The sequence below is a fragment of the Polypterus senegalus genome, chromosome 1 (assembly GCF_016835505.1).
Source record: "Polypterus senegalus isolate Bchr_013 chromosome 1, ASM1683550v1, whole genome shotgun sequence".
Lineage (NCBI taxonomy): Eukaryota > Metazoa > Chordata > Cladistia > Polypteriformes > Polypteridae > Polypterus > Polypterus senegalus.
The window spans coordinates 226,327,690-226,352,489 of record NC_053154.1 but is presented as its reverse complement, the minus strand read 5'-3'; the positions used below and the strand labels follow the sequence as shown (position 1 = coordinate 226,352,489).

General features: G+C 39.5%; 1 protein-coding gene across 1 annotated transcript in view; it reads right to left on the bottom strand.

The window, feature by feature from the left end:
* LOC120539489 (phospholysine phosphohistidine inorganic pyrophosphate phosphatase) overlaps positions 1–24,800 on the bottom strand; it is a 291,572-nt gene that overhangs the window by 100,897 nt on the left and 165,875 nt on the right. Inside the window, exon 6 of the mRNA XM_039769598.1 lies at positions 19,502–19,593. Within this exon, the coding sequence (XP_039625532.1) occupies positions 19,502–19,593 (92 nt within the window). The remainder of the gene's footprint in view (positions 1–19,501; positions 19,594–24,800) is intronic.

Genomic DNA, 24,800 nt, shown 5'->3' with positions numbered 1-24,800 from the left:
GTCATCCATCTATTCTCTAAAGATACTGTAAGTCATTTTGTAATGTTTAATTGTCTTAAATGCTAATTTTAGGCTGGTGCAATGTGCTACTGAATATATCTCAAAAAGCAGGTAAAAACACTTGGCGGATGCATTAAATATCCTTTTGGTTTAACAATTTAATGTATATGATACCCCCTTAAATGTTTTTAAAAAAGAGCTCTTAAAGGATGAAAGAAGCCTAAGAAATTCTTCCCCACATTTTAGGTAATATGGAAACAAACTTAAAACTAGGAAAGTATGACTGCTTGATTTGTATAAATGATAATAAACAGAAGAAAACTCAAGACAACATTTTGTTTGGAGAAAGAGTAAACAGAGCTATTATTTTACCACAGCCTATTTTATATCTACTAAGCTAAAACATATTTAATAATCTAAGAGAAGAAGTAAAGAAGAAAGAAGAAGAGTAAAATTCTACACTTTCTAGTCAGCAATAGTCACTTACCAACCACAATCTTTTCATAGGAATAAAACTAACTATGGAACCACTTTGACGTTAGCCATGCTTTATCTTTCTTATGGATAGTACCATCCATCAGTTCTTTTTTTCTGCAATGATTTATCCAATTCTGAACTTTCAGAAGACTAAGTCTTATTCCTGTAACATGGGATACATTTTGCTCCTCATGATGGGGGAATGGGGGCTTATGCAGCTGTGCCAAGCAGTTTGGATACTTCATATTTGCAAGAATAAATTTATAGTACTTCCTCTATAGAAAGACACAGCAGAAATGAAGATTGGCTGGACAACATTTTTCCTGATAGCCCTTTGATAAGAGTCAGGTATGTAATGATGCCTAAAGGTAATACTGACATTTAATTGATTCTTGACTCATGACAGACAGTACATCAGAAAAGGAAAAGTGCTCATCCTATTGATCCAAGACAGCTAGACGAGAGGGGAGAACATGGTCATACTTGTAGCAATTGGCTTTACCACAATCTATTATTAATCTGAATCAATGGTCAAAACAAATTTAAGGAGGATAACACTGTAAAAAAGTAACAATTTAAAAGCTAATGGTGATGTTCAAGTGGTGCAGAAAAAAACAACCTGGATTTTATACAATGCCTCATTTTAGTGAACACCATTCCAGGGCACTTTACAAGGGTAGAGGTATAACACATTTACTTATTTTTTTTTTAGGTGATTTGCTCAGGGTCCCACATGAATAAGAGCTGGTGAATGAACCAGCAATCTTTTGGTCTTAAAAATTAGACCACTTTGTTGGCTGAGAAAAATAATGCACTGGCATTACGACAGTACATAATACTAGCTTGTGAAGAGCAAACTGCTGTTAAATCATAAAATTTGCTATGTTTAATTATGTTTTCTATTTTTGTTTTTATAAAATTCACATGCACTCTTCTTGGTAAGATCTTTGAACAGTGGGTTTAGTTATACCACCAGTATAATACACAAAAAAAATCTTTTTCATTTTTTTTTTATAAATCAAATTTTAAAGCCTAGGTAACAAATTTTTGCAGAGAAAAATTATGATTCTTATAAATCAACTAGCAAAATACCCGCGCTTCGCAGCGGCTAAGTACTGCCTTAAAATTTTTATTAAGAAGAAAATTAAACCTCTTTAAACTGAGGGATAATATACCAATAATTATTTGTTAAGGATCTCTTTGTATACCACATTGTGAGTCCGGCCCTCCGGTTGTAATATGACCAAGCTGTGCGCTGAGCTTACTCTTGAGCATGAGTTTCATGGTTTGTTTCAATGACGGCAGGACTTGTGTTGAAGAGACATTCGTCAAGCATTGTAAGTATACAACCGGTTTCATCGATAACTTCACATCCAGCTTTTGAGAGTTGAAACATTCATAAACATCAAAGTGTCCACTACTGAAATCGTCGCCTGTCAATCTAAGATGTTTAAGAGGCATTGGCGGTTGTCAAAAGGTGTAAAATATTTGGCCATTTCAGTACACTTGAAAGTGACAACCGAACAATTCAGCGGCTGCCATCAACTCACATGCAGATGCATAGGTGAAGGGCTTAAGCATTTCACTCTTCTAGTGCTCCTGTGTAGTATAATTATCTCCTGTACCGTCATCAGTCCACACCTTGAACCTGTCCCAGTCATTCAATACATAAGACACAATGTTCCTCCGGATATCAAGAGTGAGCCTGATATGGCCGCTCAATATGTAACAAAGAGAATGGAAAAGGTAGGTCCCATCTACAGGCATGGAAACCACTTGGTAAGTGACAGTTCTTTGATCGATGGTGATCACCTCGATAGACATGTTAATGGGGGTAAGGTTGGAATGATAAAGGAAATGGGTACCTGAACAATGTAAAGTAAGTCTAAAATACCTACACAATAACTATAATCGTAATAAATGAAAAATAAAACAGCGGAGAAGCCGTGGATTAAATAAAAAGGCTGTAGTTATCAGCAGGGAGACGTGAATCTCATGGCGAAGCAAGGAAGGGAATGTAGAGACTGGAGCGACGGACGGCCTTATATAGGCAGACAGCCAACAACGTGGGAGGTGTTGGGATGGGGGACCCAACGCCGCCTCACACGGTGACCGAGCTGCAGGCTATGGACGTATATATGTACGTAAGTAGGATTCAGTTAGCGTTGAGATCCCGCGTACCAAATTTCTTGAAGATGGGCCCATAAGTAACAAAGACCGTTGAAAAGTTCAATATGGCAGCTGACAGTGGCATCATACCACCGAAATAAGTACGTACATTGGTTTCGGATAGCGCAGGGAAGCCGCCTACCAAATTTAGTGAAGATGGGGCCATAAATAAGTTCAACAAAATGGCGGACGTTGTCGACCGTTATCGACCGTTAGTTCAACACTAGCAATGAGTTTATGATCTTCTTAAATTATAGATTAAAAAAAATGTTACATTTAGGACTCTGGATCACAGAAAGTCTCTTTTTGTGCATACATACAGCCAGCAGCCATACCACATGCACTTCATAACAGGTTTAACACCTGAAGTTAGGCATGTTCAAGCATAGCCAGTTCTTGAATAGGAGACCATCCAGGAAAAGCTTGAGTTGAAGCTGGAAGAGATGTTGCTGGGGTCTGAATGTGGATCCCAATGACCTGGTGCAGTGATGGGGACACTGTGTGGTAAAAATGGCACTGAGATGTAAAAATCAAGGTCCTGACTCTCTGTGGTCATAAATGATCACTGGGCATCTTTCGTAAAGAGCGGGGTATATCCAAATGTCCATACAAAATTGCCCTCCATGGCTTAGTCATTCTGGCCCCCTAATCATCTCCTCTCTCTAATTGGCTCTCTCTCTCACCACTTCTCCACCGAACAGCAAATATGTTGTGAGCATACTGGTGCAAAATGGCTCGCATCACCCAGGTGGATGCTACACATTAGTCGTGGTTGAAGTGGCTCCCCACTCAGTAGTTTTTTGAGTAGTGAGAAAAGCACTATATAAATGTAAATAATTATCATTATAATTATTAATGTTAAGTACTTTATGAAGATTTACACATAAACCTCCAGGTAGCAATAAACAATGCATCACTTCAACACAATTGAGAGCAAAACATATTTTTCTACTAAGTTTCAGAATTACACATCCTTCTGTTTGGACAAAATTTTTATTTAAAGATGCCTGAATATTTAAAGAAACAAAAGACTTCTTCCTCTAACAACACAGAAAGAGGTGCAAAACAGACTTTTCTAACCAACTAGGCTGAGTTGGAAACCAAAAAATACCCATAGTTATCAGCAAAGGAAATACAATGGTCCAACTTGGGTGGAAGCAGGCTGTGGTCCTACATAAATGATAAAGTATGTGTAACTCAGCAAGTGACGAGTTTGTGTGACCTTTCATCAGTGAAAGAAAGGTCAGGAGAGTATGGAAGGAATTGCAGAATGTTCTGGTTGCAATTTGGGAGCACTTATTAACTTAGCTAAGGTAGCTAGGGCAATGTTGCCTAAAGGTAAGATCAGGGGAGGCAACATATCCTGACTGTTTTTCTTTCTTTGTTTAAGAACTCTTCTCCTTCATCGCCTTGGTCACACCTTCTGGTTGTGGGCAGTATTGCAGTTTGAGGTTTCTCTTCAAGGTTTTTACTTACAATTTTCTCAGTTGCTAGCAGTACCAGGGTGTTGTACTGTGTTAGCCATTATGAATGTAGTGATAAGTCAAGTAAAATGAGACATTTTATTGGCTAACTAAAAAGATTACAATATGCAAGCTTTCAAGGCAACTCAAGCCCCTTCTTCAGGCAAGGTGCTAGCATAAACTTCCATCTTTAGCAAAGCAAACGTGTGTTTTTTTATGTAAGGTTTCTCCCTTGCTCATGCACTTACTTTTCCTTAGAATGGTCTGGACTAATGATACCCTTGTCTAACTCCAATACAGTCAAGTCTTCCACTCGTCCAGTCCAGCACTTTGTTGCCCTTCAGAGTAAAATGGATTGCTCCAGCCTTTGTTATGGCCTCACCCTAGGCAACGGGTCTTGTTATCTGAAGCAGAGTTATAGCTAGGCTGAGAGCAGTGAGTGTGTAGGGAGTGTGTTTACAATATTTTTTAAAGAAAGGAGTACATGTTTTGTCAATGTCTTCTTGGGTACACTTAAGCCCAATCCTGTGGTTGACAATTGGTGCAAATTTTTGTCTCTTTTTGTTGCCCATCGCGGAGTTATGGCCCTTTGTACCTGATTGAGTATTCCAAAGATGCCATGTGAAGAGAAAACTGACACTTCCACTAAAGAACTTGTATGCCAAAGCAAAGTGGGTAATTTCAGTCTGTTCTGCACTAGCTAGAAATACATTTCACTTTACTAAATAGTTTGAAGACAATAAATTGAATCAAATCTTTGTGTTATTTTAATGTTATTCTTATGGCTGTAATTAACTAGAAAATTTAAAGGTTGTATATTAAGAAGTCTTGATGGAGATGGTATTGAATGAATGCAGAAAAGAAGAATTGCATCCAATACAGAACTAAAACGATTACTTGTTTTGTGAGAAAATAATCAATAATTAAAAGAAAAGCAAATCAAAAATGTTTCAAAGCATTACATAACATTTATGCTGTCCTTGGCTAGCACTGTTAAAAAAAATTCAAAGTTTCACTAACCATGAATAATTGCTAAATATTTTTCCTTATACTTTATGGTGTAATATTGGTTAACTGAATTGAACTAAAATGACTTGAATTATCTTCCTTCAATCTTTATATATTTATTATGCACCTGTTTGCATTTGTAATTGACTCCATATACAGTATGCATGCTTTTATTGTTGGTGAAAAAAAGGGATTTGAAATTACTTCTGGACAAAATGCCCAATATGCAATTTATTTATTAACTTTTATTATTTGTATAGCACTAATAGTTTGAAACCAATAATCCAAATATTAAAAAATACTTCGGCATTATTTGCCCCATAAAAAGACCTAATTTCAAAAAGGGCTTTAGAGAAAGCTGTAGATGTGTAATGCACAACGCAATTCAACATGCATTTTACATTATCATCAATGCCTCTTAATGGAAGACAGGTCTTTGGGGAAAAAACAATAATAGTTAAATGGATGACTACATATCAGGAAATAGCAGCTCTAATCAATCTGAATCATGGTATTTTTGTTTGGTAATGGTGCATGCTGCTTTCATGTCGAATGGGTATGTATACATAAGCATGGAAACTGTAATTAATGCCAGCATGGCTGCATGTTCTAACATCACGCAAAAAGCCCATACAGAAGTGCATGACTTTTGGCCATTCTGTTTAAATCATATACAGAAATCCATGTCTGAAGATATGCCCAGATATCTGTACTTGAGACTGCAATTACCAATGTTCCAGAGTTTTGAAAACATTTCGAGGAAATGATTGGTTTCCTATACCTTCTTTTTTCTCCAATTCTCAATGATGCAAAAGCAACTACTTATGTTTGTTTAAGAAAATAATAAAGTAAAATTTTGATCATTAAACGTAAAAGTGAGCTATTAAAGCAATAATTGAAAGTTTGAGTCCACTACTCATTGAATAAACTAAGAAAACAAATACGACTTTAATAAAGTTTTTGTATTTAATTACCTTTAAACATTTCTATTGTCAACATACTGCAATATCTTACAATCATTAAGCAGTATTTTATAATCATTAATCTAGTTAAATGTTTTATTAAATTAATGTAATGTAATTATTATGTATGTTTTATAATAATTCTTTTTTCAAATAAGGTCAACTTTAAGAAGAAATATAGAAAAAAAAGCTTTAACTGAATGGAACTACTGTTACAAATGTTACACCCACTGCTATATCATCTTTGGATATTAATAGGCTAAAGTCATTTACACTTTGAAGTCACACAGTACCTTGATTACAGGAGATATCTTTCAAGCATTAACTAGAAAACAACTAATGACAAAACAGCTCAATATTGCTCTGTATTTTATCATTTAAATAAATAATAAATAGAGTACTAGAGAAGCTGACATGCATGAAAATAATGTCATTAATTTATAATCTGCAAATTACTTGAGAATGTATTCAGGTATTTGTTAATACCTTATTACTTTTTTTAAATGATCAAAATAATAATGATTAATTTTCCTTTAATCTGACCAATATGTCCAGAATCATAGATCTTTTAGTGGGGAAGCTACTCTTCTAGATCAAGAGTGCCTGCTGAGATGATGTGGCATCTGGTTAGGACTTCTGCTACATGTCACCCGCTCGATGTGTACAAAGTACAGCCAATTTGCAGGAGAATCTGGAACAGACTCAAGCTGAACTACAGAGATTAAATGTCACAACTGAAAAGACAGCCATAAACAACTGGAGATTGCTGATAAATAAGGGGAAACCTTTCCTACTTTGCTCAGCTTTCAGTTTTAACATAATGATTAGCTTAGAAATGTAATGATGGATTGATTTTTCTCTTATGTATACTCATGAAAATGTATGTGTTTTACACAACATGATTTTTAAACAAAATACATGAAAGAACAGCTAAACTAATACCTATATACAGCCCTAAAGTAATTATGCCATATCAGTAGCAGTTGTCATGTGAACTTAAAATATTGATGGTGTGCCTGGTGCCAGGCTATAAACATACAGAGGGTGCAGAAAGCTTAACTGACCCTATCTGACATTTCAAAGTTCAGAATATATTAAGCTGATTCAATATCACTGCTTATTGACCATATTAGACAGTTTTGCCCTTCTGCACAAATTTCTGTATTTTTCTTTAAATTTTTTTTTAACTTATTGTATCAGATTAGCAATTAATTCCATCACCAATTTAACTGTGGACAAATTAAGTATAAGAAACTTCTATTAATATGGTAAAGATTAGTAGACTTACTAGACTGTGGCTGTTTTATCAGGGAAAAACACCAATATGTACTGTTACAGAATGGAAAATTGGTATGCAATTACATAGCAGAATGGACAAAGGTTGGTGGTAAAAGGGTAATGGAGTTTGTTAAAAAAAGACAAATGCTGGAACATCTAAGACAAAATGAAAACATAAATCAAAGTCAAAGATTCTAAGCCAAAATGTTGTGACCACAAGCTCTACATCAAAACACGTGTAAGAATGTTTTAGAGAATATCTACAATCTTAGACAACTGAAAGACATGTGGCACTGGTTTAAATATAGTGATAACTGGTGTCACATTGCACGACTTCTGGTACTACATCACCTAACAACAAATCATTGTGTCGTGTCATTGGATACCTAAAATGGTGATGTGTTGCAGCAGTTTCAAAACATGACATTAAAATAAAATAACAAGTCCCAAATCACAATTCATGTAGAAGATGAAAAAAAGAAATAAATCTTCATTAAAACACCAATGAAAAAATAGAATTCTAAAAAAAACAAACATAACAAAGTAGCATAATGAGTTAAAGTCATCAACATTTAGAATGTTCTCCTAAGCAATACATGTAAAAGAAAAAAATAGTGGAAACAGTCCAGTGTGAAATCCTAAGACTCCAAACAGTAAAAGAGCATTGTTTTACCACGCTGCCAGCGAAGCTTGAACTATCAGAAAATTAAATTAAAATGAAACAACTTCCTGCAAATATGCCAATCAAGGGGATTACAGAACACACAGTGTTCTCCAAAAAGCGCACTGAGAAGCCCACTGATCAGAACACATTTTCAACAAAAAAAAAAAACAAAAAAAACCCCGAAAAACTAGAATTTGTTTACAGATGTAATTTCTGTGGATAGTTTAGATGTGGTTGATTCTTAATAATTGGAACCTCCAAATTAATTGGCATCACTGGGGCATGCGTTGGTAGAAAGTTTACATTGTCATCTTAGATGGACCAAATGCCACCTCATTGACTCAGATCTGTATTATTTAGCAAATGGTAACATTTATATAAAAGCAATCCATTATGATGCAATGCTCATGCAGTGAGCAGATGCTTTTAAGAAAATCTCTTTCCATCCATCATCCATTATGATCCTGTTTTTAATTTTTCATTGCCTTCATTTAGGGCTTTTCTGATCTTTAACTGTTTATTTTCACAATGAAAATTCCAAAAACAGTAAAGTAAGAATTTCCCCCATAGGATTGTATGTAAATACAATTAATCTGTTCCGGACCGTATAAGCTGTATGTAAATATATATTTTTTACAGATTTTTAAGCACAAATATAGTTAATTATACCATAGAATGCACAGTGTAATAGTAAACTAAATGTAAAAACATTGAATAACACTGAGAAAACCTTGGAAAGAGAAAAAACTAACATTGCAAGAGTTCAGGCTATAGCCTTACGAACCGCTCGCCGTAAACACTTTTTTTAAGAACAGCGAAAAAAATTTAACATTTGAAAAATCCGTAATTTATACAAAAACTAGCCATAAACATCCAAGAAAAGTAACACTGCAGGAGTTCACGTTATATCCTTATGAACCGCTCACTGTACACAATTTTTTTTTAATGAGTTTTAAGCACAGGGAAAAAAATGAACATTTGAAAAATCCGTAATTTATACAAAAACTAACCATAAACATCCAGAGATGAGATTAGATTACAGTTTTGAGGTAAAGTCCCTCTGCGCGATGCATGTCTGACCGAGAACAATATACTGTTGAGAGACTGAACACGTGCGTAAATCACTGCCGCGGACGAACCGGAAGGGAAACTGGCTTGTTTGTCACCCAAGTGTGTGGTCATGAACAGATGCAAAAGTTTGTTGAACTTTTTGGCTGTAACTTGATTTGTATGTGTTCTGAGACGTTCGTGACCCAAGGTTCCACTGTATGTGATTTATTTTTGTACAAAATGGGTACTTCAACTTGTTAAAATATTTTGTGTTGCTTCTGATGGTGTCACATTGCACAACTTGTCCAGCAATTTTTAGTTCTAGCCTTTGTTTAAATAATTTTAGCAACTTTTGGACAGTTATGTTACTGTAGGACAGAGTGGCACTATCCATTTTTGTTATGGTTAGAACACAAGTGCTGTCTTAAAAAGCTGCTGCCAAACTGTTTTTCCTAGCTGAAAAGTTTCAGTTACCAGGGTGTGATTCCTTGATGGAATGCAGTCTTAGCAACTTATCTAATAAGATAATCGATATCAGACCATGTAACATTGCAGGGATGTCTCCCGGAGCCACAAGATGAACATCCAAGTTCAAGCAAGGAACCATAGCTCAAGGACGACAAACACTTATGGAGAGAACAAAGATAGTCTGTAGGTAGAGGGAAGCCTAGGTATCTTATGTCTACACTAATGAAGCAATGAAACATACCTGAGTAATCATGGGACCATGTATAAACAGTGTTATAATTTCTATACAGTGTGACCAAAATGTAAGAAAATACCCTTAAATCATAGTCTGCAATGTGTACTTTAATCACATATGAACTATTTGATTTTTAATTTTAAACTGTGGAGCAGAAGGGTAAGTCAAGGAAAAATGTGTCTTTGTCCCAATCACTAAAAGTCTATAGCCGTGCCAAACTACAACAGAGAAAGTGTAAGTGTTTACTGTAGGTTTGTCAATTTGTAATCTTGTGTCTGTTATACAATGACATACCAGAACAATTAAGAAACACCAAGATTGGGCTCAAATTAACATACCTAGAAGACACATGTATAGCTAGTCATGCAATCGGACACCCTCAAGGAAACAAAATATAGCAAGTCATGTAGTGTAATGCTAATCTTAACTGTGTTGTGTCTCTTTGTCTAATCAGGAAGTAACATCTTTATAATGAGAGAGTTTGCAGATGGTGCAACATCCTGCAGAACGTCTTTGTTACTTACATACGGCTTGTGGCATGAATACATTGAAATATGTGGCAATACATTACAATATGTGGCATAGAATATAAAATAAAATTATTGAAAGTTCACTTTTTGTTCTGCTTCCTTCAGGTTTGTGTGTATATTTTGTTAGGTTTAGTCTAGCTTCTCCTGTTGACATTATAGATTGTTTGACACGTGACAAATATTTTGTTAATTTAGTGCTGGTGGGACAAACTGAATTGGCTCTGTTTGTTTAGATCATCTGCTTATTTCTCATCTGATCTTGTGCCCTGCTGCAATACCTTTTATTAGTGAGTACCCAGAATCAGCAGCCACACTGCTTTGAACTGACAATGTATGGGTTACAATCAGGTAGCTAAAATAAGGTAAATAATGGGCATACATGTCACTAATTTAGACCCTGAACTAGCATTTTCCATTGAACACTTTGTTTAATAGTTTCACTACAATGGATTAATCCCATTAGTGCAGCATTCAAAATAGGTTGCTTGAAATTCAATAGACTCACAAACATTCTCATCATGAAAATACAATGTATATGTCATTTTAGTTCTCATTATGACCTTGCACATCTTTCTGATAACTAACGATGAGCGAACCTCTTTTTTGTCATTAGTTTACCAAAATCATGGAAATGTTCAGGAACTTTACTGAATTCCACAAAATACACTCAAGTTAATGCGGGAGAAGGAACTGAACTAACTTGGAGTTAATTATAATGGTGCTATGGTGTTTTAATTCTTCCTAATGGCCAAGGAAGCATTTGTCAACTATGCTGTACCAATTTATGTGACCAAAAATGTGATCTAAAGGACTGTGAAGCTGCAGTGCTAACTACTGCACTACTAAACAACAAACGAATCACAATGAAAACTACAAACAAAATACAAGAAATTGCCACAAACTGGCAATTTCACTCTCAGAGTTTCAATTTAGGGGCACATATTAGAATTTGGAATGGATTGTTCCACTGAGGTCACAGCTCTGGGTGGAACTGGAACATTGTTCTTGTTTCAAATCTTTGTGCAGATACTTTGCACTTCTTTCATTCATGAAGATGACAGAAATACCTTTTAAAAAGCAATAAATCCTTTGCTGTTACTATTGATTCACAGGGTGATCTGTTTTCTATCTTGGTGAGGCAGAGGGAAGAGTTGCTGCACTTGCTTAATTATGCTGGCACACAGCAGGGTGGAAGGCTGGAATACTGATCTAGACATGACATCACGCATGCTCAAAGCAGATTGGCAATGATCTTACAGCACACATGCAAAAACTGCAACAGGTATATCCCCAAATACTGAAGGTTTAATCTAAAACGGTTAAAGAAACATTCTGCATAAATGTAATTCAAAAATATTATTAATACAAGAATATGAGCAAAAATTACAAAAATATGGCACTTTTTTTTTAAGAAATATATTGGGTAGGGTAGGGATTATATGAAAGAGACAAAACACAGTGCAAATAAACAAAATGGAGACAAAAATGTGCTCTCTTCCTGGACTGGTCTCTATTTGCCCAGTGCAGTACCATACCAATTTATTCTTCTTCTCACTTCCAGCCTTTCTCTCGACCCTGGTCTCTTTTTCCCCCTCCCACTTTTTCCCCCAATGTTATCAGGCTTTGGCACAATGGTAGCTGTAAAACTGCTTACCATGATCAGCAGTGAGCTTACATTGGCTCCAGAAACACCAGGCTAAAAATTCCCTTAGTGGTTGCTGGTTTTACAAGGCAGCCACCAAGATCTTTGTTTTAATATAGCAATAGCATAATCTCACACATTCCTTTTTTGATCATTTATCCTCTACCAGCCTGTAGGTGTTGCCACCTCTGGCATTTTCTTTCTTGTCTCAATCTATTTTAAAGAATACTGATGGAGTGTTATACACTTCACTCACATTACAACCTCAACTTATGCTCTTCTTGTACACACACATTGTCAGGACTGAACAAGTTACTTTTTTCATTTTTATTTGTTATATGTTTGCTGGCATTGTGTGTTCCTAGTTTCCATGGGTACTAACAATTTCTGTGTGTGTCTGCTACAATACCATATGGTCACTAGAAATGTACTGCATGTATCATTAGAACTGTGAAATCTTAAGTCATGTTATACAAGGGTGCCACACACATCAAACAGTGTCCAAAATTTGTTAAGATAAAGGGAAGATATCACAAGAGATTTGGTGCTTTACCAAAGTTATTTAATTTAAAATCTGCTTCAGATTTATCTTTTATTTTATGCCTTTAAGCATAGTGTTTCCCTGTGTTCTTCGGTTACTAATCTCAGCGTACTGACCACTGCTTTGTCTAATGATCCCATTAATACATCATTAAAAATCAAACAAGACCTTTTCTTTATATTCATCTATGAGGAATTCTATGGGAAGTTCTTCTTGGTCGTGACACATACAGGGAATACCACCGACAGAGAAACTCCCTATGCCTCCATACTGGTATATGCAGGACCTCTCCTGCTTACATCAGGCATGACCAGGTAGCACACTGAGGCCGATCTTATACTACAACTGGTAAAAAAACTTGATGCCACAAGTATGCTGGGACTTCTCAGTAGTCACCATTTCATACCACAAACCAGCAATCAAAAACATTCAGAATGTTTCTTCATAATAAATGCTACATTTACTCTCCATGAAACAAAGATGTTGTTTAAAGCTACACAACCACTAATGCAGAGAATGTGAAAATTTGTTTATTAAAAAAACATTCACATCACATTATCACAGTGAACCTCTGACAGTTTTACATAAACTATAAAGCCTTTTTTTGTATCTTGCAATGAGGAAGAATGGGTCAGTAAACTTTACATGTATCATAGATGATTGGGAAGGTACCAGAAGTCATACAGGCATGTAAAAGCAACACATGGTTCTAAACCAGAACATTTAAGACAATACTGTTCTTTTAACTTTCAGACCAAGACAGACTGCCAGAATAGTTGTATTTATTTTCCAGATTATTACCTGGCAGCTCACAGTTCCTGACTGAAATGAAGAGGTCACTGTTGCTCCTTTAAGACAAGCCCACATAAGCTGATTAAAATACCTATTCTTTCAATAGTCACTCAGCAGTGAAGGGTCCTGAAACTCTATAGCCAAACAAATTAGCTCTAGTCTGGTGTCTGTAGCTAAGCTGGCTGCTCTTGACCCCACAGGTGCTCTCTGAGGTATGAACTGGAAGTAACCCTGGGAGGAAGAATTACTTCACTTCGTGGAATACATTAAGATGTCTGGTGTTAGGAAAAGAGAATGGGACAAAGGCTCAACTGGCCAGAGAAGAAAGCCAGGGTTGTGAGAAAAGACAGTGTATTGGTGTGTGTACTTGATTGATGGGCAAGTGAGCCTGCCACCTGCCTGGTGAGCCAGGGATGTGCAGTCAGGGGAGGCAAGTGAGGCAGAGCCTCACCTGTTATCATGAAAAGTAAAAAAAAAACCCTAATAATTATAACATAAAACAAATTTGTCCACTGGTCTGTGCTATAAATTTGTTTTCTGTATTATTCCAATAACTTTGATCATTTTTTTAGTCAAAAATCGCTGAATTTTGTGTGACATATCTAGTCTTGCTGATTGGACATAAAACCGCAGTAAAAAGGCACAAGGTGAGGTAGGCAGTACCGTGACCCACCAAAAAGGGCACATGTGAGCCCAACAGGTGCTTTTTGCTTTAGTTCTTCTACACAGAGGCTCTGTCCGCCAATAAGTTAGCGATATCAGAAAATCAAGTGCATTGCAGCAGTATGTTTATTTTTATTTTTTTTGTTTTGACTGACTGACAAAATGGAAGATTAAGATTTTTAAAACTAAAGGAAAATAACGAGGCCTTTTACAAGAAAATGACAGAGATTTTCGTGGAGAAGGATAGGCGCATGGACTTAATTTACAAATGACGGTAAGACCATAAACGGTTTTCAATGTTATAAAAAATGGAATTAGACTAAGACAATATTTAAAAACTACATTTTGAATTTAAATAAAATATTCTTTTGTTTTTCTTGTTATTCTTTTGATTAACAGTCTGCATTAAAATTGATTAACGTATTAGAATTAAAAGCTATTAAAAAGAAAGTAAATATTTCAATTAAGGTCAAAATTGAAATCCATTTTTAAACACCACTCTATACTTTCATTTGTATTGCATGAGTATGAATTGTGGAATTACAACGGCAAATTCAGAACACATGGAGGGTGCAGAGCAAAGGTGCTCTCTCCGCTCTCTCTCACTGCTATAAATGTAACCGACTTTCTTAGCCAGATATGTGCCTTACCTATGTGTGTGTAAAGAATGCTGATGAGATATGAAACATAACCAGTAGTTAATGTGCATGCTGCCAATTGATTAGTGAGTAAGCTACTCTTTTGGGTTCATATATTTGTAAATCTGACTCTGAAGGAGTCAGTGCCTCACCAGCCATGAACCTCACCGCACGCCACCGTGGTGGGCAGATGTTCACAACTGTCTAAGAAAGGCTAAGGTATGAAGCACCCTTTGTTATGTTATCATTTCTTGTGGTATTCCGGGCCTATTCTTTGTTTATTACTCTGTGTGTGTGTGTCTGAAAATAAATACAAACATTTTAAATACAATTATACTGTTGTCTTCTTTCTAGCTGTTGAGAGACACTAAGAGCATTATTTACAGAAACAGAAAATTTCACAGTAAATAAATATAATTAATGACTGACATGGCCTACAAGTTAATGTGGCTGATCCACCGATCCTGCACTTGACCATAATCTGTGAGGTGTCTGCACATTCTCTTTGGGCCTCTGTGTTTTTTTTTTCTGAGTATTTTAGTTTTCCTCCCACATGTCCAAGACATCTGTACTACGCAAATTAGTTCTATATCGACATAGTCTGAATGCATTTGGGAGTGTGTGTGTGTGAATGGACATTTAAAATTACAGTGCAACTGTGATCTTGAAGTGAGGAAACGGATAATTCTCTCTGTGTGTTTGCAGTGCTCTCTAGTGGCAACTGCACAATCCATAGTTTTCTTGTTTATTCAAATGCAAAACTAGTTCTCAGCTACATGAAAATAACACCAATTTTTCTGAAATTACATAGTAGACAAACAACTTTTAAAACTGAATTTAACGCATATGTAAATCCAATAATTGCTTTTACCAGTAATAAAATCTCAACATAAACAAAACAAAGCAACCAGGTTACAAGAAAAATGAAAATTCCCACCTAATTCAATCTGTAAAATGTACTAATTATTTTAAACTGTGTCTTTCAAGCACAGCAGTATCATAAAGGTTCTTACGCAAGACATAAGGAAATGCAAAGCAACAAGGAAAATTGGAAAAATAGCACAGAAGGTAAGCCCTGACTCTAGAAGTAGTCAGGAAATTTCTCCAAGAAACTGATCTTAGCTGAAGTTTAAAGGCTCCTTCTTGCCAACACTTAATTGAGACTGGACTAGGGAAAATAGTTGATGCTAACGGCTAACAGCAAAGACAGAGACAGAAAAGTAATGGTAAGTGTGACAAAAGAAGAATTAATGGTATTGCTTGGTGAGAACGTGCATAAGGCACTCTACTAGATTGTTAGGGGTGCAAGTCTTAAATTTGTCAGGCCTTGGGTGACAGCTATGAGTATGTTTAGTCTTTTTATTTTAACACCTATTTGAGTACTTTGGTCTTCCTGGCAGTGGATGACTCAAGCACATTTTCTGTCATCCAAAGATGATATAAATAAAACTGATAAAGCAAAGAACAAGCTGACTGGTTTACAACAGTGAAAAACAACCAGTGAAAACTGGCTAAAGAGAAAAAAATTAAAGCCCAGTATTAAGCAGGATAAGGAAATCAAAAAATATATATTTTTTTAACATTAAGGATTCTAAAATTAAAAAAAAACCTATTAAACAGTGTTCAACATGTAACTGGTACAAATACAATATACGAGCTGCCTGTGTACAAACTTGTAAATAAATGAGTGAGATTTTTTTTTTTGTTCCATAACATTCAAAATTAAATTCATTTTTTTAAATCAGAGTCCATTTGATGCGTACAATTTTTATCCAAAGGTTAAATAAAAACTAAACCTACAGCTTAATACTATATATGAGTATATAATATAAAATTCATGTCAACTACATTTGCTTGTGAATAACAATACTACCCCCTAGTGTTTGTACAATACAATGCAAGGGCAATGTCATTACTACAGGGACAGGACTTAACAACAACAAAAAACACACATAGGTTGGGTGGTTGCTCCTTTCCACTCCTGTGTTTGTGGGCATCCAATAAAATGACATGCATTATATTACTATACATAGGTTCATTAGATGTCAGTCATTTGGCACCAAAGCGACTCTCATGACTAATTGGGAGTGGGACGCAAGCTTAGGGCTGATCACCCTATAGCTGGCAGCCTCTGGAGAGGGTGTATAGTGTGAAAGGCTAAAACACCCCATGAGCCAGAGGAACACTACTGATGATGCGTCCCAATATTCTGGAAAACCACCAAGTCCACCATTCACCGACAAGCGTAACTGAACCTATTGTCAGTTAGTCAAAGAAGGAGAATATCCCCAGAGTCTGCGAGAGCGGGGGCGGAAGAAGACTCATCGGCTGACAATATGGTAATGACTGGACTAGAAATGACTATGAGTAAAGATAGCACAGTACAAGGGAACACTACAGTAATCGGCACACCTACAGCCACAACAGTAGACCACAAACTGCAGATATGTACCTGAGGATGGAGTAAAATAACATCTAACCGGGGGTTGAGCATTCACCAGGGAAAGAAAAAGTGTTTGAGGGAAGAGAGACAGGGGCCTCGCATTGATCACTTTCTGCGAAAAAAGTCAAATCAGTCGAGTGAAACGCAGCAGCTGGACGCAAACCATAGCTTGCTGTGCATCAACACCGCCGTCATGGAGGATGTAAACTCAAGCACAGAATTAACAGTGGAACAAACATCAGCACTGGATTTCACCCAAACTCCCAGACCTGCAGTCGAGAGGAAACTTCCAGGGCACAGGCAGCGTGTGAAGTGGCCTGGTGCTAGGAAGAAAAAGCTGTGGCAGACGGTGAACTCTGACCTGACCTTGACCCTCGAGCAAATTCGAGGCACAGTGGATAAGAAGTTGGAGAGAATGGGAGACATTATTTATCAGTACAGGGCACAACCTTGGCTACTGAGAAAAAATGGAGACCAGCAGCAACGGTGAAGGAGGCAATATCAGCTCTCAGATATGCTGACATTGTGGGGAGTGTTCAGCATGGAAAAGGAGGCCTTGGCCTTACAACTAGCTGCCCAGCCTGGAATAAAGCCACTGCTCAAGCACAGAGGAGGATGGTGGTGGAGGAAGTACGTCATCAGGAGGAGGATGCAAGGTGGGCGAAGGCAGTCTCCCTTGGCAAACAGGGGCAGTGGACATGGTGGGACAGTGTCGAAAGGAGAAAGCTTAGCTGGAACGATGTGTGGGCCATGGAGATGAGGAGTCTGAGCTTTACCATCAGAGCCACTTATGACGTCCTGCCAACACCAACCAATCTCCATCAGTGGATTGGTGAAGATCCAGGGTGTGCCCTTTGCTCCTGGCCAGCCTCCCTCCAACATATACTCACAGGGTGTAAGACCAGTCTCAGCCAAGGGCGATACACTTGGCACCACAACCAGGTCCTAAAGAGCCTTGCAATCACAATGGAGGAAAAAAGATCTTTCATCAATGCCCTTTCACCACCAATATCTAATCACCCATGGACGATTGCCTTTGTCCAAGAAGGGGCTACAATTACCAGGAGCAACTCCACACCATCGGAAAGAGGCCAGCTGTGCTTCGCACGCGACTGGAAACTGCTAGTAGATATTGGCCAACAGTTGGTGTTTCCTCCGGAGATTGCCTCTACTACCTTGGGACCTGACCTAGTATTCTGGTCCCCTTCCTTAAGGAATGGTTACCGAGCTCACCGTACCCTGGGAGGATTCCGTGAATGAGTCATACGAGCGGAAATATCTACGCTATGCTGAGTTGGCTGCTGAAGCGCAACATCGCGGCTGGACCATGGAGGTTCGCCCAGGTAAAGTTGGATGCAGAGGGTTTGTGGCAACATCTACCGTCAAACTGCTTAGAGTCCTGGGAATTAGGGCCAGAGCCAGTACGCAGCCATCAAAGCTGCATCAGAGGCAGAGGAGAGTAGCCAGTGGCTTTGGATGAAGAGGAATATCCAATGTTGGGCCCCCAATTAACAAACTTGGGCTGCCATACATAGGTTCATGAGATGTCAGTCATTTGGAACCAAAGCGACTCTCGTGACTAATTGGGAGTGGGATGCAAGCTTAGGGCTGATAACCCTATTCCTGGCCGCCTCTGGTGAGGGTGTATAGTGTGAAACACCCCATGAGCCAGAGGAACACTACTGATGATGCATCCCAATATTCTGGAAAACTTCTCTAAGTCTACCATTCACCATTCACCGACAAGCGTAACTGAACCGATTGTACGTGTTCGCACAAGGATAGTAACATCTCGTTTTGTGTTTTGTAATCCAAAAAAGATTTAAGTCTCAAATAAAATTTAAATCACCTTTTCGTCAAGTGGAACAGAAGCCTATCCCAGAAGCAATGACAACAAGGCATAAACAAATCCTGAACATAGTATTGCTCTGACAAAGGCAAAGTTTATATATACACTAATGGTCAAACGTTTTAAAGCACCTAATTTTTTCCATGTTTTCTTCAAATTTAATCAGTTCAAATTCTTCAAATTTTTAAATTTAAAGTTAGGTTAGCAATTAACGAAAAATGCAAATATCAGAATATTACAAATGGGTCTTCTTCAGAGAGCAACTAATAGGTTACAACCTACAGATTGTCTGCAGCAATTAAAGTAAATTAAGCTTTTCTTATATGTATACTATAGATACAGTAGCTACAGTATGTTTGTACATATACAGTAAGTAATATATACAGTGTGTGTGTTTTATACAGTATGTAGTAACACTCAAAATCCAAAGCATAAAAAATTATTTTCAGATGGTTTATTGAATATTTCATACAAACTTATAATTCCTGATTCACCTGCCGAAGCCAAGAAAAGATGTTTATATGCCCCAGTGCTTCTGAATTACACAGGCATTTACTAGATAAATGGTTAATTGAGTAGGGCAATTGTGTTGATAACACAGTGAGAAAATTGAGCTGTAAATAACTGACCTGTACTTCCCTGTCCTGACTTGCAAAGCCTTCATCCCACATTGCTGGGCACCACCAACATCATTTACAAGATCATCCCCAATCATGATAGCCTGTCAAGGAGAATAAAAAACATATCACCTGGCTGTCAAAATTTTTTATTCCTGTAAAAATTTATACTCTGTGTTTACTGAATGCTTTACTTTGATGTTTATACATCCTTGGTGTTAAACACAGTCATGTTAAAGATGAAATAACATCGTATTGCCACCACCTAGTACAAATATACATTAAAAGCATTTATTTCATCATTAAATTTATGGTTGCAAAAAAGGAAAGCCAAGAGATACTATGTGTCTCTCAAAAACACAATGACAAGAACAGATTCCAAACTCCAATTAATCCATGAAGTTTAGTAGAGAATGTAATCCTGAATTTAGCTGCACAGGAGTCTGCCTATAACCTGTTCTTAATGATGTATTTTATACTGCCGTCACAGAGTATGGAGTATGCAGAAATTTCACTGTAGTTATGATGTATTTATTTTCTCCCCCTACACATTTGTACTTCTACTTTTTGTCTTGTAAAGAAAATAATAAAGCCTTTAAAACAACTGTGTTTGAATCCTGGCCTGGCCATAGTCTTTGTGGTGTTTCCTGGCTCTCCTTGTGTCTGTGTGGGTTTTCTCCAGGCTCTATGGCATTCTCCCACATTACAACTCTAAACTGGACATGGATGACAGAATAAGATTAACAGTGTGCATACAGTAAATACTGTCATGCATGAGCGCATGGGGAGCAGTTTAAGGACTCGGACCACATCGCGACAACCCATGCCGAGGGACAGAAGCGCACTAACCTTTCTCTTCTTATCTCATCAGCCAGAACGAGAACGCACTGCTGTAAGAAAGCTCGGGGTAAACAAAAAGAAGCCATACTTCCGGGTTCCTGTCATCCCTCCAGTCCAAAGATGATGACGTCGGTATCCCAACATGCATCTCAGTTCTCCCAGCATCCTTGATTCAATTTCCCGTCCCTCTGTATATATGTTCCCCTATTTTGCTGTATACTTTGTCCAGTGTGACCATTTACATTGCATTGTGGAGACAGTACTCTATTTACGTTCAAGTAAACCAGGGTGGAAGCCCCAAAAGTTCATATTGTGTGACTTTATTTCTTCACAGATTGGCGTAGTCAGCAGGATAAAGCCCGAAGATGACAGAAGGGCAAAACCTAAACGCGGTACTAAATGCCTTGACAAACAAACTCCAGGGGGTTAAGATGGATCAAGCCACCACACAGAGAGACCTCGATCGAACAAAGAGACGGTTGGCAGTGGCGGAGGCTGCAAGGCCAGAAAGTGCAAGACCTCCACCTCCTCAAATTGTTCCCCTTACAGAAACAGATGACCTGGAAGCATACTTGACCATCTTTGAGAGGACCGTGGCCAGAAATCAGTGGCCACGAGCGGAGTGGGCGACCATCTTGGCTCCCTACCTGAAGGGTCCGGCGCAGCGGGCCTATCATGACATCCCTGAGGAGGAAGCCGCCCAATACGACCTCCTGAGAGCCGAGTTGTATAAATGGTACGGCATTACCTCCGGACAGCAGGTGAGGGTTTGGTGGCACTGGCGGTTCAACCCGGAACTTCCAGCTAGGACCTAGACGTTTGAGTTCTGGGGCAAACACGGGCGATGGCTACGGCCAGATGTTAATCAAGCCTGCCAGGTGGTTGAACAGGTGGCCTGTGAGGCGTTAGTATATGCCATGCCAAACTACCTCGCCCAGCAAGTCCGGAGGCATTCCTACCAGGATATGAACGGGCTCCTGGAGGTCTTGGAGCGACAGCTGGCGGTTAACCAAATGGGGGGGTCTGAGAAGTCTGCGTGCATGGCCCGACAGGAACGGGTTGCCACACCGGAGCCCCCCTGTCGTTCTACCATTACAGAGCCATCAGCAAAGATGAAAGACCGGGTGCTCACCCCGCCGCGCTGTTTCAAGTGTGGTGAGGTGGGACACATTCTTCCCACCTGTCCCCTCAACGCGGAACTGATGGACTGCAGCTACACGAGAGGAGAGAGGTATTGTGCGCCGTCAAACCCTCTGGCACATATACATACGGGAATGGTCTTGGTGAATGGGCACTCGGTGTTGGCTTTGTTTGATTCCGGGAGCAATATCACCATTGTTGCTCACCGTTATGTTTTACCGCAACAGTGGCTCGCTAAGAAAACAAATATAAAATGTGTGCACAGAGATACTAGATCATACAGGTCCACAAGGTGTTATATAACATGGAAGGGGACTCCGAAACGACTTTTAGTCGCAGTGTTGCCCAAACCCCCCTATCCGGTTATATTAGGACAAGATTGGTCTAAAATTAACTGCGGTAAAACTGTCACCACTCCCATTCACAAACTGGGTCTACTTATGGATAGTCAGGGGACTCTCCAAACTGCTCCCACGCCGTGCTCAACGGCAACTGATTATGGACGGCCCGGGGGGGACGCCTTTCAGGAATGGACCCCGTTCCGGAAACACAATGGGGTGGGGTTACGCCTAGGGAGGACGCTGCTCCAGGCCTAGCCCCTGGTGATTTAGCCTGCCCAGACTTTCAATTTTGCTCTACGCCGGCATCTTTCAAAAGAGAACAGTGGAATGACGATTCCCTGAAGTTTGCCTGGAATGCTGTTGTATCCGCAGATGACCTAGCATCATTAGATTCCACACCTCCGGGACCCTACTTTGTCTTAGAAAATGACTTGTTATACTGAGTTGTGTAACACGAAGGCGAGGTACGGAAGTTGTTGTTAGTGCCATGAACCTACCGGCGGGAGGTCTGTGAACTAGCACATGCCCACCTCTTAGGCACCCACCTCGGGGCAGAGAAAACATTGGAAAGGATTAAACTCCGATTTTATTGGCCCAGGATCAATGAGGAGGTTCGCTGTTTCTGTCAGTCTTGTCCAGTCTGTCAGTTACGTCAGATTCCTAGGAGGGACTGAGCTCCTCTAATCTCGATTCCCCTTTATTGACTTCCCTTTTGAGCGGATCGGAGTCGATCTCGTTGGACCCCCAGAGCCTTCAGCCAGAGGCCATAAATATATATTGGTCATGGTGGATTATGCAACCCGGTATCCCGAGGCAGTTCCCCTGAGAGCTCCTAATACCAAAAATGTTGCACGGGAATTGGTAGGATTATTTTCCTAAGTGGGCATACCTAAAGAAATCCTTACGGATCAAGGTACGCCCTTTACTTCGGATACGTTCAGGGAGGTGGCCAAATTACTCCATATTATGCATCTCAAAACGTCTGTTTATCACCCTCAGATGGACGGGTTGGTAGAAAGGTTTAACCAAACCCTTAAACAGATGCTCCGTAAGGTAGTCAACACGGACGGAAGGAATTGGGACCAGCTCCTGCCTTTAGTGCTTTTTGCATATCGAGAGGTGCCTCAAGCCTCCTCAGGGTTTTCCCCATTTGAACTTTTATATGGATGCCATCCCTGGGGCATTTTGGATTTACTAAAAGAAGGTTGGGAGGGGGAGGCACTTCCTAACATAAACCTGTTGGAATATATCACGCAATTACACAAACGATTACATAAAATCAGACCTATAGTAAAAGACCACATGTCTCGGGCTCAAGCAGCGCAAGCCTGAAATTATAATAGGAACTCCTCCCTTTGAGAATTTTAGCCGGGGATCGCGTACTGGTGCTAGTGCCCACCTCCCACTCAAAACTGCTAGCCCATTGGCAGGGCCCGTACAAGGTTAAAGAAAGAAAAGGACTCGTTGACTATTTGGTTAGCCAACGAAATCGTCGACCGACTGAGAGGGTGTATTATGTAAACTTGTTAAAGTTGTGGAAGTCTAGGGAGGAGCAACCTCCTTCCGAGTCCACCCTCTCCCTTTTTTCCAAAAATATATCACTTAACCTCGGCAACAATTTGACGCCCCTCCAACGACAGGAGCTCGAACGAGCAATCCTGTCCATCCCGGAAGTGGTCAGCGAAGCACCAGGTTGGACTGCGCTGATTCAGCAAGATATTGTGACAGATTTGGGAGTGGTTATCCGGGAAAGACCTTATCGCTACTCGAGAAATTGGGAACAGCCCGGTATTTGATTACACTTGACATGACCAAAGGGTACTGGCAAATTCCCTTAACGGCATCCGCTAAAGAGAAAACCGCTTTCAGTACCCCTAGTGGACACTGGCAATACAAGGTTCTCCCATTCGGGCTGCACGGGGCACCGGCAACATTCCAACGTCTAGCAGATAGAGTGGTAAGGCCCCACCAGTCCTATTGTGCCGCCTACCTCGATGACATCGTTATTTTGTCCGGCACCTGGGAGAAGCATGTATTACAGGTTTATGCCGTCCTCCTGACACTAGTGAAGGCTGGCTTACGGATCAACACCCGGAAGTGCTTCTTTGGGTTCACCAAGGCCAAATATTTGGGCTACCTGGTAGGAGGGGGGATGGTGAAACCACAGTGCTCAAAAATAAGTCATCTTAGAATGGCCCTGTCCGATACTCAAGAAACAGGTGCATGCTTTCTTAGGGTTAGCGAGTTATTACCGCCAGTTTTCTCTGAAAGGGCAGCACCCTTGATATGTTTGACAAAGAAAAGGGCCCCTTTTCATGTGGTGTGGAATGAAGCCGCGGAACAAGCATTCAGTGACTTAAAACAGGCCCTCACTTCGGCACCTATTTTGAGAACACCTAACTTTTCACTTCCTTTTCTCCTCCAGACTGATGCTTCGGACACTGGCCTTGGCGCCGTGTTGAGCCAAAGTATCGACGGTGTCAAACACCCTGTGATGTACCTGAGCCGGAAACTGTTAGACCGGGAAACGAGGTATGCGGTAGTGGAACAGGAAGCCCTGGCAATCAAGTGGGCGCTAACTCACCTGCAGTACTACCTGCTGGGTCGGGAATTCACCCTGGTGACGGACCATGCCGCCCTTCAGTGGATGGCCCTTCATAGGGAATCGAATCCTCAGGTTACCAGGTGGTTTTTGGACCTGCAGCCGTACAAGTTTACTGTCACTTATCGTTGGGGTAACCTTCAGGCCAACGCGGATGCACTCTCATGGGCTTACGACCTCTCGGTTCGGGCTGCCCGACCTGGTGGGTCTGGGCTAGAGGGGGGGTCATGTCACGCACGAGCGCCTGGGGAGCAGCTTAAGGACTCAGACCACATCGCGAAAACTCCTGCCGAGGGACAGAGGCGGCGCACTAACCTTTCTCTTCTTATCTCATCAGCCAGAATAACGATAGACACTTGGAATAAGTTACCAAGTAGTGTGGTAGACA